The sequence below is a fragment of the Moschus berezovskii genome, chromosome 1, assembly GCF_049115385.1.
Source record: "Moschus berezovskii isolate FMDL1 chromosome 1, NW_MosBer_1.0, whole genome shotgun sequence".
Taxonomy (NCBI): domain Eukaryota; kingdom Metazoa; phylum Chordata; class Mammalia; order Artiodactyla; family Moschidae; genus Moschus; species Moschus berezovskii.
Genome location: NC_142460.1, coordinates 85,630,492 through 85,646,996, shown reverse-complemented (window position 1 = coordinate 85,646,996; position 16,505 = coordinate 85,630,492). Strand labels below are relative to the sequence as shown.

At 37.7% G+C, this 16,505-nt stretch overlaps 1 protein-coding gene across 1 annotated transcript in view; it reads left to right on the top strand.

Moving 5' to 3' along the window:
• Positions 1 to 16,505, top strand: part of TMEM39A (transmembrane protein 39A) — a 30,025-nt gene that overhangs the window by 6,371 nt on the left and 7,149 nt on the right. Inside the window, exons 3-5 of the mRNA XM_055432315.2 lie at positions 2,878 to 3,100; positions 7,796 to 7,879; positions 12,995 to 13,149. Of these exons, the coding sequence (XP_055288290.1) occupies positions 2,878 to 3,100; positions 7,796 to 7,879; positions 12,995 to 13,149 (462 nt within the window). The remainder of the gene's footprint in view (positions 1 to 2,877; positions 3,101 to 7,795; positions 7,880 to 12,994; positions 13,150 to 16,505) is intronic.

Here is a 16,505-nt window from a genome sequence, read left to right as displayed (position 1 = left end):
GTGATAAGGGAACTGGGGACCAAATTTTAAGGGGCATTCAGGTGAGTGGCACTTCTCCAAATAGAGGGGAGAAGGATTGAGTGAATCCTTTTTTAAAAAAAAAATTTTATTGGACAGTAGTTGATTTACAATGTTGTGTTAATTTTTGCTATACAGCAAAGTGAATCAGTTATATATACACACATATATCCACTCCATAACCATATAGATCGTTATAGAGTATTGAGTAGAGTTTACAGTAGTGTACAGTAGGTCCTTATTAGTTATTTCTTTTATAAATAGTAGTGTGTATATGTCAATCCTAATTTCTCAATTCATCCCTCCCCTCCACTTCCCCCTGATAACCATAAGTTTGTTTTCTACATCTGTGGTTTTATTTCTGTTTTGTAAATAAGTTCATTTATAGCTTTTTAAAAATTCCACATATAAGCTCTCTATCATACAATACTTGTCTTTCTCTGTCTGACTTAATGAGTATGATAACCTCTGGGTCTGTTCATGTTGTTGCAAATAACATTATTCATTTTCTTTTCTTGTAGCTGAGTAATATCCCATGGTATTTATCTACTACATCTTCTTTATCCATTCTTCTGTCGATGGACGTTTAATTGCTTCCATGTCTTGGCTGTTTTAAATGGTGCTGCACTGAACATTGGGATGCTTGTATCTTTTTGGATTATGGTTTTCTCTGGATATATGTCCTGGGGTGGGATTGCTGGATCATATGGTAGTTTCACAGATACAGATCTTTTGTACTTTGTTTTGAATATTTTTCTTGAAGTCCAGAGTGTTAGTAACTTTGTTAACGGCAGAAGCACATTAGTCTGCTTTGTTTAGGAAAATTCTATGAAAACCATTTTAACCCTTAAATCATAACAAATAGTTTAGCATATACTTTTGACTGAAGAGGAATAGGAAGTTTTATTTGTTCTAGAGAATATTTAGCGTGTTCTAAAGTAGAGACTCCTCAGAATTTTTTTTCCCATATTTTGTGATTAAATGGAGTGAGGCAATAGAATGGTTGCTGACATTATTTCTCTCCATTCAAGTCCACCAACTTGAACAACTCCAGAGAGAATCTTTCATGTCCTGTTCTTTATGTATAACACTTTCTGGAGTTGCGTACTGCTGTGGCCCAGCTCCCAGAACAGATAGAGGGCATTGGTGTATTAATGACTAATTTATGATTGAGCAGATGAAGTTGTGAGACCTACTGGTAGATCACAACTCACTCCTTGATAAGCTTGCTCTATTGCAATGTACTCTGAGATTGAGGGAAAGAAACTTTAAAAATTTTTTCCAAACCTAACCCATCCCTGTTCTTCCCTTATAGATCTCTTCCCTTCTAGTTTCTGCAATGGTATTCTTAACTATTCAGAAAGGTTCAGAATGAGCAGAGTTTGTATTCCCATGAGTCACTTTAAGTGCTGTCAGTGTCATATACTAATGCTGGAATTCTATGTTTGGAAATTTTAGAGTAGAATGGTAACACTAATGTTATTCCCTCTTTAGAATCTTCTTTGGAAATAACCAAATGAAGCCTCTTTTCCTTGTTCTATTAACAGCATAGACCCTTAGATCTCTTACTGTTCACAGGCATACAAATAATGGGAAATTTTATTATTTAGCCTTATCTTATCATTTTAGATAGTCCAGCTAGTTGTGACCTATAAGAGAGCGTAAAAGAAAGAATAAGATAGGGATTAAAATTTCTACATTTTAGTCTGTGTTTTGAGAGATCTTCCTCTTTTTCATGACTGTTGGTCTGTCTTCTCAACCTAAAGGTATCTAATTGCAGTGAACTAGGAGAAGTATTGTCTCTATCCTTAAGATTATGATGATAGACAAAAAGATTTATACAAAAAGTTACATAACAGTATGAAAAAATTATATAACAATTTTTTGAAAATTGAACAATTGAAAAGTGCAATAAAGGCATTGTTTAGGTGTAATAATGGCACGGAGGAGAGATGAATTGATTTTGATTGAGTCAGTAATCTTTTAGAGGTTTTGTTTGATTATTTTAAAAGTCTCGAATTTTCTCTATAAACGTATATGTGAAGGGTTAAGGAAGGTGGTTTTAGAGGACATTGCTGGTAAAAGGAATACTGTGTACAAAGCATGTATATATATATTCACAGATAGCAAATAGCGTGGGTAGTGTTTAGGGTGCGTGTGGAGGAGTGAGAAGAGATGAGACTAGTCTGTTAAGCAGAGAGCTTCATAAGAATAAACATTTTTGGGTGTTATGCTACTAGCAGTAAAGAGCATTGAAGAGTTTTACGCAAGAGAGTATACTATCAGAGTTTCACTTTAGAAAGATGTTTAAAGGCAGGTTGGAGGATTTGGTGAAAATAGACTTGAATTTAGAGGGATTACTACAGTAGTTCAGGTTAAAAATGGCAACTCCTTGAACTAAGGCTATAGGTTTAGAGAGGAGAGTGCAATTTGGAAAAAGATTTCTGAAGTGGAGTATATATGATTTAGAGAGTAATTCAGAGAAGAAGAGTCCTAATATGACTCCCAGGTTTCTGATTTGGGCAGCTAACTGGGTGGGCCATGGACTATGATCAGGACTTTAGGAAGAGAAACACAGAGATGTCCAGTAGACAGCTTGATGACGTGGATCTACAATGAAGCAGTAAGCTTTATGGAGAGAAATTTTAGTTTTCAGCATATAGGAGATAGTGGAAGCCATGACCATGTATTACATGACTGAGAGAGTGTTGTAGAGGGAAAAGAGAAGAGCGAAAGGTCCCAGGGTAGAGTCTTGAGGAAGGCCAACAGTTAAAGTGTAGGTGACTAAGGAAGCAGGACTTCTTTGTGCTCTTTGACACTGAAAGATATCACCATTTAACTGTAGTTTTCTCTTTTCAGGAATGGTAGTGCTATTGGCCTTCCGGTCCCACCTATCACAGCCTTAATCACCCCAGGTCCTGTTCGTCATTGCCAAATTCCTGATTTGCCTGTGGATGGAAGCCTGCTCTTTGAATTTCTCTTTTTCATCTATTTGCTGGTTGCTCTGTTCATTCAGTACATCAACATCTATAAAACAGTGTGGTGGTATCCTTATAATCATCCTGCCTCTTGTACTTCATTGGTAAGTCTTAATAGGCCTCTAAGTTCTTCATGTTACTTAGCCAAGAAACTAGGTGGAAAACTTTCATGTAGAAATTATTTTTCTTGGAATAAAATGTTTTTATATTAGAGCGCAGATTACTTTCAGAATGTAATATAAAACTGTTAAATGTCTGATTTTGGTCCATAACCAGCGACAGTAAAAATATAAAGAAAATGTGGAAAACATGTAAGTAATTTATTATAACAGTATCACAAAACGGTTGTGATATTTAGCTTTCTCTACATCCAAGGTGGATGTGATCTGTCCCTGATTACCAGAAAGAGAAAAGAACATAGGAGAAACATAAAGGAAAGTGTTTTCATTTAGACCAGGTTCATATCATTTTGACATGTATCTACTCCCAACTGTAAGAGAAGCTGGACAGTAAAGCCCCTTAGCGGGGTTCATCGTTAACTGTGGATAAAATTGTGTTCCGTTACAAAAATAAAATAGAGGCAAGAACTAGCTATCTCTGCTGAAGTACATCAGAATATATTGTCGGTTTCTTCTGCTCCCTTTCCAGTTTTTAGGAACACTGGGGTAATATTCCAGTTCAGGGTAGTCAGGTGACCTGGTAGGTAAGTGGTTGGCAATGGGAGATTTGGATGGATGATAGAGATGTGCTCTAGGAGAAAGAAGATTATTGTTCTGGTAGCTTATATGTGTCTGAGACTTCTGAAGGATTAGAAAATCTCCCTGGTCTGGTGAACATAGGAAATCTGGACCAAAATATTCAATACTGTATGAGAAGGGAATAAACAATTTTATTTTAAATATTTGTATCACTTGGTTGCTCCTAAAATTAACTGTTAAGAATTTTCTTTCCATATTGATCATCTCTCTGCTTAATACCGGGTGAAGAAAAATTTAGTTTCTTTATTTTAAGAATTATAATGATTTAGTGCCAAATAATATGCTTTTTTAAAAATAGGTATTTTTTTTCTACCTGGATTATGAGTTTGAGTATAGGAACCATACTTCATTCATCCTTCTTTGGCCATGGTGTTACAGAATGAGAAGGTTGGATTAGATGATCTTAAGGGTTCTTCCACTCGGAGAAGGCAATGGCAAACCACTCCAGTACTCTTGCCTAGAAAATCCCATGGATGGAGGAGCCTGGTAGGCTGCAGTCCGTGGGGTCGCTAAGGGTCGGACACGACTGAGCGACTTCACTTTCCCTTTTCACTTTCACACACTGGAGAAGAAAATGGCAACCCACTCCAGTGTTCTTGCCTGGAGAATCCCAGGGACAGGGGAGCCTGGTGGGCTTCTGTCTATGGGGTCACACAGAGTCGGACACGACTGAAGTGACTTAGCAGCAGCAGCAGCAAGGGTTCTTCCACTATGTAGTTGTATAATCTAAATACCTATATCAGAACAGTGACATTGGTAAATACTTACTAATATATTTACTATGCTGTTTGCAAGTATTATCTCATTTATTCGTTCTAAGAACAGGTAGGTATTACTCTGTGATTGCCATTTTATAAGTGAGAAATATGAGACCTAGAGATTATGAAACTGGCTTAAAATCACATGTGATCAAGTGAGCACTCAAATCCAGACCTATCTGCTGTGCTCTACTCCCGGTATTTATTCTTTACTCCATGAGTACCGTTGGTTAGTTCATTATACTGTTTCCACTTTGACATCCTATGGAAACTTCTCACTGAATTTTCAGGTTAATCACATAACTCTTCCCAGTCAACTTCTGACAACTTGCCAGTCAATTTCTGACAAGAGTTCTTGTAAAAGTCCGTTAGCAACGTTGCCTTGAAGTGGAGGGAACCAGTGCTCCTGTTAAATTGGGAAGCTGCTGACTCTAGAATTGCACCTCCTTTGCTGTGGCTCAAACCGCCAGAGTGGGTGCCTTTCCCCGCCCTGTCCCCACGCCACTCAGTTTATGTGGTGCCTTGTGGCTGGCAGGTATTAAATCTAAAGTTCAGTTACCGGGAGGTTTGGACATGTAGTTTTTAGCTTTCCATTCTCAACGGTAGAGGAAGGCACACTTAAAGGAGAGTGTCTTGTGAACTGACTAACTTATCTGTCACATATGATCCTTGATCACACAAAGCTTAAAATGTAATTGTGGAACTATAAGTAGCATATGTGTAATAGCAAATAAGATTTTAGCTCAGGAATCTGAGGGCCTGCGTCAGTGAACTGTTAAAGATGAATGGGCTGCCAGAGATCTGATTCCTTCATGCCACTGAAGGAATTCAAGCCTAGCCCATAACATCTTGACTGGGATGCTCGCCATGGGATTTACATTTCAGCTAGTGATTTGTCTCTTTTAAGCTTTCTTCCATTAGGCATGCCTGACTCAGACGCTTGTCCGATTTATATGTTAGGATTTCCTTTTTCCTTTTCAAGATCTTAGTAATTATCAGAAATAAAATGTGGGCACCTGAATATGTAAAACATCATTCTAACTATCAAACAATTATCTGAGTGAGTCTTAACCCTAAGAAAAACATAAGCTGGTAGTAGTATAGGAAGTTATTCAGAATATTCAAGAGTGGAGTGCTCTGATTAATCAAATATTCTGGTTTGTAAAGGTTAACCAAATGTAAATTACTATTTTTCAATGATTTAGAATATAAATGTGTTTAACAATGAAATACCTTAGGCACTTAAATTTTTTTTATATAAATAATGTCTTAGATGGACTGGTGATACATATAAATAAGACCCCCATACATTAGCTAGGGGATGTAGTGAATTTGCTTGCATTATTTTAAAGGAGTAGGATAAGCATGGAGGAGCCTCAAGAGGGGATAAATAATTGTTAGGATCAATCCTGGGTGTTCATTGGAAGGACTGATGCTAAAACTGAAACTCCAATACTTCGGCCGCCTCATGCAACGAGTTGACTCACTGGAAAAGACTCTGATGCTGGGAGGGATTGGGGGCGGGAGGAGACAGGGACGACAGAGAATGAGATGGCTGGATGGCATCACCGACTCGATGGACATGAGTTTGAGTGAACTCCGGGAGTTGGTGATGGACAGGGAGGCCTGGAGTGCTGTGATTCATGGGGTCGCAAAAAGTTGGACACAACTGAGCGACTGAACTGAACTGAACTGAATTGAAACACTTCCCTGGTGACTCAGATGGTAAAGCATCTGCCTACAATGCGGGAGACTTGGGTTCGATCCCTGGGTCGGGAAGATCCTCTAGAGAAGGAAATGGCAACCCACTCCAGTACTCTTGCCTGGAAAATCCCATGGATGGAGGAGCCCAGTAGGCTACAATCCATGGGGTCACAAAGAATTGGACACAACTGAGCTACTTCACTTTCTTTCTTTCTTTCTAAAGACTTAGACATAGAGAATAGGAAATAGTCTGAGAAGCTGTAAGCCATTCATTCTCTTGGCATTCTGACTGCTTTACCTTTAAAATGTATCCCAGATCTGGCAACTCCCAATTGCTGCTGACCCTGTTTGAGTGATCATGTTTTCTCACCTGAATTTAAAGCAATAGCTTCTTAACTGATCTTTCCCCAATACAATATATTTTCCACACAGCAATCAGCGTGAGAATTTTAAAATACAATCATGGCACCTTTTGCCTAAAACACTCCTATAACTCCCCCTTAGGGAAAAAAATAAAGTAAACTCATTACCTCATTTCAGCCTTCTTGCTGATTTTGAGACATAACCAGGCATATATTTTCCTGCCTTAGAGCTATGTGATTACTTTTTCCTTGCCTGGAGTGCTCAGCACCTGATCTCTTGGCTGGTGCGTTTTTGTCATTCAGCTGTCAGCCTAAATGCCGCCTTCAGCCAAATGCTGCCTTCTTAGAGATATCCTTCCTAATCACCAGTTTAAATTGGTTCTTCACTTCCCTTCCCAGTCATTATTGTTTTTTTTCTTACCAACAGCATAACCGTTTAAAATGCTTTTGCTTGTTAGCTTGTTTATTGTTATTGCCCTCCCCTCTTAAGCAAACTGGGTGCCCAGATCATATTTATTGAATGAGCTGAGAAATTCTCAAAGGAGAACTATAGAAACTTAGAGACCTTTTGATCATCAAAATTAAAATATATCCTATTTTTTTTGCCGCTAGTGACTTTTTATTTTATTACTACAGTTAAATATACAGACTTAGACCTAGAAGGAACCATACACAGCATCTAGGTAATGCTGTCATTTTATAGGAAGAAGAGATCAACAGAAGACATGTTTCTAAGTCAAGTTAAGGGAAAAGACTGAATGTGTTGATGTATCAGTGAGTTAGGGAGTTTAGGTTAATAGATGCCCAGTTAGATTAATTTAATTTTTCTTAAAGAGAGACCAGCTAGTAGCTCTTGGAGACTGGAAATTTAAATCTGACACTCATTATTAAGTATGACAGTTTAGATAAATTATTCTTGTCATTCTGCAGGTTGGTGCTTATTAACCCAAAACTGTAGTCTTTTCCTTTTAATACAGTAAACTTTCAAGAACAGAGAAGATTGCATTCTAGATAGTTTAAAATAGTATTTTAAAAGTTAAAGCAATTTGTCATGAAAGAAGAAGGTAGGTAGTCTCTTTAAGGCCTCCCAAATTCCTGTGGTCTGTAAAATGTAAGGTGATATAAGAAGACCTTTTGAGGGGCCAAGCTTCTTCATGCAGTAGTTACAGCTGGATATCCATATTTCTTTCTCATGTAGTTATTTGTTTCTCTTACAGAATTTTCATCTCATTGATTACCACCTGGCAGCATTCATCACAGTGATGCTTGCAAGGAGACTTGTATGGGCCCTCATCTCAGAGGTAACAGCTCATTCACTGTGTTCTATCACTTGTAGCTAGAGCTAGTCACTAGGATATGTTCAGGTTGAAAATGTGAAGTGTCAAAGTATAATTTAAATGCTGTTATAAATAATTTCTTTACTCTCACATGAACTCTGCTAGTTTTTTAAAAAAGGTTTTCTCATAATATATTCAAAGTTCAAGTGTGATATACTAATTCAACTGTTAGAAATTTTATTTGTCCAGTAGGGGCTGCAAAGAGTTGGACACTGAGTGAAGTGACTGGACACAACACACAGCACAAGGGGTAGTTAGGGTTGGGGGTGAAAGGGAAAGTGAAGTCGCTCAGTTGTGTCTGACTCTTTGCGACCCTGTGGACTGTGGCCCGCCAGGCTCCTCCGTCCATGGGATTCTCCAGGCAAGAATACTGGAGTGGGTTGCCATTAGGAAACCTATTTTCTGCTCTGTATTAATAGTGTCTAACCTAATTTTTGTACTTAATATTCATTAAACTTCTCTCTCTGTGTGTTTTATTAGAGAGTCACTGTTTGCTTAATGCATTCATTGTAATATTTTTTTTTTAAATAATTATTTATTTGGCTGCACTGGATCTTAGTTGCAGCATGCAAGATCCTTGTATGAAGCAGGATCTTCCATCGCAGAGCACGGGCTCAATAGTTGTGATGTGAGGGCTTAGTTGCCTCTCCACACGTGGGATCTTTGTTCCCTAACTAGGGATCGAACCTGGGTCCCTTGCACTGCAAGGTGGATTCTTGACCACTGGACCACCAAGGAAGTCCCTCTTTGTAGTATTAGGTTGGGTCATAATTAATATTTGTGTGTGCATGGCAGGTACTCTATGGAAGTGATTCTTTAGGTTCATGGTACATTAAGGTTTGGGGTTTTATTTTGTCAGATTTACTGAGATATAATTTACATGCAAATGCAACTTTCCAGTCTTAAGTGTACTGTTTAAATTTTGATGAATTTGTACCGTTGTTCAGAGAAGGCAATGGCAAGCCACTCCAGTACTCTTGCCTAGAAAATCCCATGGACGGAGGAGCCTGGTGGGCTGCAGTCCATGGGGTCACTATGAGTCAGACATGACTGAGCGACTTCACTTTCCCTTTTCACTTTCACACATTGGAGAAGGAAATGGCAACCCACTCCAGTGTTCTTGCCTGGAGAATCCCAGGGACGGGGGAGCCTGATGGGCTGCCGTCTATGGGGTCACACAGAGTCGGACACGACTAAAGTGACTTAGCAGTAGCAGTAGCAGTAGGAGTTTATTCTAGCTTCTGAGTCCTTCAGTATAATCTTTCTAATTTTGATAGTTATAGTAAAAATAGGATGGATTTTAGGTAATTGTTACTAAGGAAAGTTGCTTCTAAAACAGTGATTCAAGTTACATTCACTTGGAATTATTTATATACCATTTGTGGAGTTGCTAGCAAGAGACGTTTGAGTTTATTTAAACTTAGAATTTTTGAAAGACAACATCCACATTTGCATAGGACTAATCTTGAAGATTAGAACCTAATTAATTAAAAAGACCATGTTAACATTAATACGATCTTTTTATGAAATGGCCATTGTTAAAATAATTTTTTCATATTTGTAAACCCCAGTGAAGAAGGTAAATGTGTTTTTTAAAAATCTATCTTGTGCCCTGTAAATGAATACAAAACCAAAAAATTTTAACTTAGCTAAAATGACTAATAATTTTAATTTGTTTTTAACTGTGATATTTTGAATAAATCATTGCTATAATCACAGCTAATTTAGGGTCAACTCTTTTCTTCTAAAACATACATGGGAAGTCTGTGTCTGCAGGCTTTGATTTTCAGGAACGTTATTTCTGTGAGCGCAGAATAATTGCAGATAATTAAGTCATAGTCTGAAAGCTATTTGAAGTTAAGTTTAAAACATTGATAGTAAGAGTGCAGGTTTTTCACTGTGGGAAAGGCTGTCTATGATTTTTTAATCCCAAGGTCTGTCTTTAGGTCATGAAATTAGGTTCTTGCTTTTGGATGTTTGAGAAAGTCTCTTCTTTCTTTAGAGGAACTCAGTGGGATTTTATGTTTACATCTGTTAAAAGAGGCAAGGATTGATTTTGTTTCATCTTTTCAGTTACTTAGAAATGGTGCTTGTGTACATCAGATTAGTATGTAAACACTTCTAGGTAGTGTGTAAGCCCTTCATAAACAGATGTTTCTACTTTGGAGCTACAAGGGCTATAACTCGAAAAACTCGATTGTTTCTTTTACTTAAGAATAGTTTTAACAGCTTTTGCATGTCTTTAGAGAGTTTATTGTTGTTCATTCACTAACTCGTGTCCAGCTCTTTGCGACCTCATGGACTGCAGCACTCCGGGCTTCCCTGTCCTTCACTGTCCCCTGGAGCTGCTAAAGCACATGTCCACTGTGGCGGTGGTGCCACCCAACCGTCTCGTCCTCTGTTGCCCGCTTCTCCTCTTGCCTTTGGTCTTTCCTAGCATCAGAGTCTTTTCCAGTGAGTAGGCTCTTTGCATAAGTTGGCCAAAGTACTGGCGGTTTAGTTTCTGCATCAGTCCTTCCAATGAATTTTCAGGGTTGATTTCCTTTAGGATTGACTGGTTTGTTCTCCTTGCAGTCCACAGGACACTCGAGTCTTCTCCAGCACCACAGTTTGAAAGCATCAATTCTTTGGCGCTCAGCCTTTTTTATGGTCCAACTCTTACATCCGTGCATTGACCACTGGAAAAACCATAGCTTTGACTATGTGAACCTTTATTAGCAAAGTGATATCTGCTTTTTAATATGCTATCTAGATTGGTCATAGCTTTCCTTCCAAGGAAAAAAAAATTTCATGGGTGAAGTTACCTTCTGCAGTGATTTTGATTGACCAAAATTAAATTGGTCAATGCTTCCTCTTTTTCCCTATCTATTTGCGCTGAAGTAATGGGACCAGATGCCATGATCTTGGTTTTTTGAATGTTGAGTTTTAAGCCAGCCTCTTCACTCTTCTTTCACCCTCATCCGGAGGTTCTTTAGTTCCTCTTCACTTTCTGCCATTAGAGTGGTGTTATTTGCATATCTGAGGTTGTTGATCTTTCTCCCAGCAATCTTGATTCCAGCTTGTGCTTCATCCAGCCTGGAATTTTGTATGATGTACTCTGCATAAAAGTTAGATAAGCAGGGTGGCTATACAGCCTTGACAAGCTCCTTTCTCAATTTTGAACCAGTCTGTTGTTCCATGTCTGATTCTGACTGTTGCTTCTTGATATGCATACAGGTTTCTCAGGAGACAGTTAAGATTGTCTGGTATTCCCACCTCTAAAGAATTTTCCACAGTTTGTTATGATCCACATGCTTAAAGTCTTTAGAGTAATTAATGAAGCAAAAGTAGATGTTTTTCTGGAATTCCCTTGCTTTTTCTATGATCCAATGGATGTTGGCAATTTGATCTCTGGTTCCTCTGCCTTTTCTAAAACCAGCTTGTACATCTGGAATTTCTCAGTTCATGTACTGTTGAAGTCTAGCTTGAAGGATTTTGAGCGTTACCTAGCTAGCATGTGAAACGAACACAGTTGTACAGTACTTTGGACATTCTTTGGCATTGCCCTTCTTTGGGATTGGAATAATAACTGCCCTTTTCCAGTCCTGTGGCCACTGCTAAGTTTTCCAAATATGTTGACGTATTGAGTGCAGCACTTAAACATGTTTAGCATCATCTTTTAGGATTTGAAATCGCTCCACTGGAATTCCATCACCTCCACTAGCTTTGTGGTTAAGAGCTTGACCTCTGGAATATGGCAGAAATGATAAATACATTCAGGTTCTGCTGCAGTGGTTACACTAGGCAGAAACAGCCTTTTTTATTGTTGTTAACTAACCCTAAACATTTGAGAGCGGAGGCACTGAAGTAATTTCAGTGGCTTAAATGTCTTCTCTTGACTTTGACACATGAGGTACACTGGCATGTATGTATCAGGAATAATATGCAACTATTTGCCATGCTATTACTGAGAACAGCTTGTGCCTACTCCTACTCCACAGTTTTGAAGTTCAGTTCAGTTGCTCAGTCATGTCCGCTCAGGCAGTAGTATTAATTAACTGCTTCTATGCTTTTATAAGTAACTACACAAACTGCATATATTGTGTATATATTATTTATGCTGTGTATTGATAGCGTGTTGGATGAACTAAGAAATGGATACATAGGAGGTACCTGGAAAACTCCTTTTCCATGTGCTATTGACTCCAGAGAATTGTTTTTCTGAGTTCTGACATTGCTGTTGCAGAGCTTATAAGAATCTGTCATTTTCCCCTGCATTTCACTCATTCTCTCCTTCCTGGTTCAGTTTGTAAGAAAATGACATTGCAGAGCCTCGTGTTTAGACGACTGTGGTTTCTTACTATATTTAATCAGTTTTAAAGATTCAGGATTAAAGAAGAGTATTTGAACAGCTGTGATATGAAGAACTAGAAGTAAGGACCATGCATTATTTTCATGTTTGCTAAAGTAAAAAAAAAACAAAAAACACTTCTATTTATATAGGAATTTGTCAAAGAAGATCTCATTATTTTTTGAAGTTTCCATAATTTATTAAACATAATTCAGCAAGCATATTAGGGGGAAGATTCAAAGGAAAATAGAAGCACTGTTGCTGCTGTTGAGGCCATTGCTATCTAGTCTGGAGTCAAACTATTGGCTCACTATTTTTATGTATATAAAAATCACTTAGTGGCTTGCTAAAATATAGATTCCTTAACTTGTGAGTTTGTTCCCTATAACTGATGAGGAAAGCAAGTAGGAATTTGCATGTGTAGTGAGCAGCCCCAGTGATTCTGACGAATGTGGTTAATGGAACATACTTTGAGAAGCCCCAAAGTAAATAAATTAGACAATTTCATAAGCACTTGTGTGGAGGTCTGTGTGAGGCACTATAAGAATGCAAGGAGGAAACAGCTAACTGCCTGGAGTGATCTGAATCTTCAAGAAAGAGGAAAATAAGGCAGGATGGGCAGTTTTTCTTCATTCCTCCCCCCGCCCCCAGTTTATCTTCCTCTAAATTTACTAAGTCTTTACTGGAGTCACATTGCTTTTGAGTAAGTTCATTTATAAACTTTATTTTTGGTGCTTCCAAACTTATAGGCCACTAAGGCGGGTGCATCATCAATGATTCACTACATGGTTCTGATATCAGCTCGCTTGGTGCTACTTACTTTGTGTGGATGGGTACTTTGTTGGACCCTCGTCAATCTCTTCCGAAGCCATTCGGTCCTCAATCTCCTTTTTCTTGGCTACCCGTGAGTACTCCAGTTTTACTATTTTATTAGTAAGTCTTAAGAAATTATTTGGGCCATGCCAGATGATGGTATAAAAGGGAGGGAAATGAAATTCTTCAATGCAAATCTGAAGTTTAGGCAAATGGAAAAAATCAGTGGGTAGGGTGACCATATAGTTTATTTTCTAAACTGGAATACAGTTAGGGCAATAGATATAAACTAAGATTGTTGCTGAGCAGTACCAACGGAGACGATTTTCATTAGCTTTATTTGCCATATAAAATTCATATACAGTAAAATTCACAAATCTTGTGTACATTTGCTGAGTTTTGATAAATGCATATACCTGTGTAAATCAAAACCTCATCCCAGTATGGAATATCATCATTACTCCAGAGATTGCTTCATGTCCCTTTCCAGTCAAACCCCACCCTCTGCATCCCAGAGGCAACCACTGTTTTGATGATTTTTTTCCCCCGCCATAGATTAGATTGCCAGTTCTAGAATGTCGTATAAATGGAATTGTACAATATGTACACTTTCAAGCCATCTTTGACTCAGCATGTTGTTTTTGAGATTTGTCTGTGATTACATATTATCAGTAATAGTTCATTGCATGAATATACCACCGTTTATTTTCCTTTTGTTGGACATCAGGGTTGTTTCTAGTTTTTGACTACTCTTTAAAAAAAAAAATTTATACACATTCTTATACAAGTCTTTTTTTGTAAAGCTGCCTTTACATTCTCTTGGGAGAATATGTAGGAGTGGCATTGCTAGGCCACAAGGTAGGAGTATGTTTAGTTTAATAAGAGTCTGTCAGACTTTTTCCCAAAGAAGTGGTGTCATTTTATCCTTTCACCAATACTGTAAGAGTCTGACAGCTACACAGTTTTGTCAGCATTTGATGTTTTCCATTTGAAAAATTTTAGCCATTCTGATGGTTGAATTGTGGTGTTTTATTGTAGATATTAGCTTATTAAACTAAATATCTTGCATAGTTTTTTAATTCGTATACTTTTGGCTAAAACCTTCTTCATTAGATGTTAACAGATAGCTATCATTTATTCAACTCTTATTATGTGTTAAGTGTTGGGCTAGGTAGTGCTTATAAACATCACCTCATGAAATCATTACAGTCACCCAGGAAGTAGTATATTTAATCTGCTGTAACAGATCCAGCATACTAGAGGCTTGAAAAAGTTAGAAATTTACTCCTCTCTCCTGTACAGTGTGTATTGAGGTTATGTTGGATGGTTGTAGTAGCTCCATGATGTCAGGACCCAGGCTTCTGTTATCTTTTTGCTCCACTTTTCCCTAGTAGAATACATTGTAAGGGAGTCTGGAAAACTGAATCTTTAGCAGGGGAGCTGTGTCTCAACTAAAATTTCTGTTGCTATGGACGAATAGGAGAACAGTAGCTATTGGCAGACAATTAGCAATTTTTGACATAGGTAAAGACAGATTAAGCAGTTAAAAAATTTTTCTATGGTTAGACAGTTAATGAGAAAGACCCAGGTCTTTTTGATTCCAGAGCCATTGTCTTAGCCATTACTTTAAATTCAGTAGTTCTCAAAATGTGGCTTCCAGAACAAGAGCATCACTACCTCCTAGAAATTTGTTAGAAATAGAAATTCTCAGAATCAACCCCAAACTGAAACAGAAACTCTAGAAAGGATGGCCCAGCGATTTGTCTTTTAACACAAGTCCTCCAGATGATTCTGATGCTGGCTCAAATTTGAGAATCATTGCTTTATACCATTTATAATGCTATAGCATAAGCATGAATTTATATGCGTCGTGACTGTATAAAATAAAGGCATACTCAGAGACTGTGCGGCCAAGTCTGACTTTGTGGCAGGAAGAGTCTTTCTATTGGTTGTACTCTGTAAGGTTCTAATTGTAATTCTTAAACAATTATTTAAAGCACTTATCAACTTAGTTCATACAGAATGAATTTTCTTTGTTATAAACTTCAGTTTTCATGATTCAGATTCCTTATAAGGTATATATTTTACATCAATTGTTTCTGTATTTCTAGTTTAACATTTCACCTGTTTGAATTGAAAACAAATTATTTAGTTATTCTGTTTACCAACAATATCTGATTGAATCATTTAGAAGATTAACCATATCTAACTTAAAAGGCTAATTATGGATATATTAATTAATATTTTGGATAGACTGAAGAGGATTACCATCATCAGAATGACTAGCAAACCTTTTCATTTCTTTTTAGATATGTAAAGAAGCTTATTTTTAGAGGCTGTCCATACCCTTGTAAAACAATGAAATAAGCATGTGATTCAAACAAATTTTATGTCTAAATATATTTACTAACCCTCTTTAAAATTCTTTAATGAATCATTTTTGTATTTCACAAAACTCTCCATGCTCTAAGCCTTTGATGCTACCCTGTATCAGTTATTTATTGACATATGATACTGTAACAAACATCCACAGAGCTGTGGTAGCATTCATACCACTCTGTGTATTTATTGTGCACATGTTGGGATCAGCTAGAGGTTAAGAGGCTCTCCCAGTCTTATCTTAGCTGGGTTCAGTCACATGTTTGAAATTGATGGCTGTCTGTTTAGGCAGCTAGGACAAGTAAGCTCAGTTCCATGAGTCTCATGCTCTGGCAACCTTCTCTGGACATGGTCACATGACACTGACAGAGTGGCAAAAGAACAAGCCTGAATGTACAGGCCCATTTAAAACTTCTCATCCTAGCGTGTCTGCTGACATCCCATTGGCCAAAACAGATCACATTGTTGAGCGCAGCACAGAGATTAGGCAGGGTCACTGCACACGTGGAAGGACGGCTGTGCAGTCACGTGACAGTGGGTGAAACTACTGGGAAGGGTAAAGAATGGGGCCATCATTGCAATTTCCTACACACCCCAGCTCTCACCCCGACTCCTGCATGTTCGGTTTCAGCAGTATTGAACTTGCAGCCTTCTCTAGCTTTTGCAATTTTGCACATGTGTGCTTTCTGCCTGATACTTTTGCATTTACTCCCCTCCCATTCTGCTACTCCAGGGCACATTCACTTTGGATCACAGAGCTGCTGCTCACCGTCCTCTTAATTAGTAATAAACTCATCCTCTCTCCCTCTATAGGGAACTATGAACAAGTGACATTTGTTAATTTTTTAAAAATAAAACTAAATAAGATGTCTTTTTATTTGCTATTTTTAATATCTAAATTTATATCAGTGAAATGACCACTTTATTTATAATATAGACCTAGGTTACAATGTGGAAGTTTCTTAAGACTTAGGGAAGTGTTTAAAATGTTTTTAAGGAACCAAAGTTTGGAGTAACTAAGAAGTTATGAAAAGTCTCACAAATTTTAGTCCTCTAGGTCAAGTGATT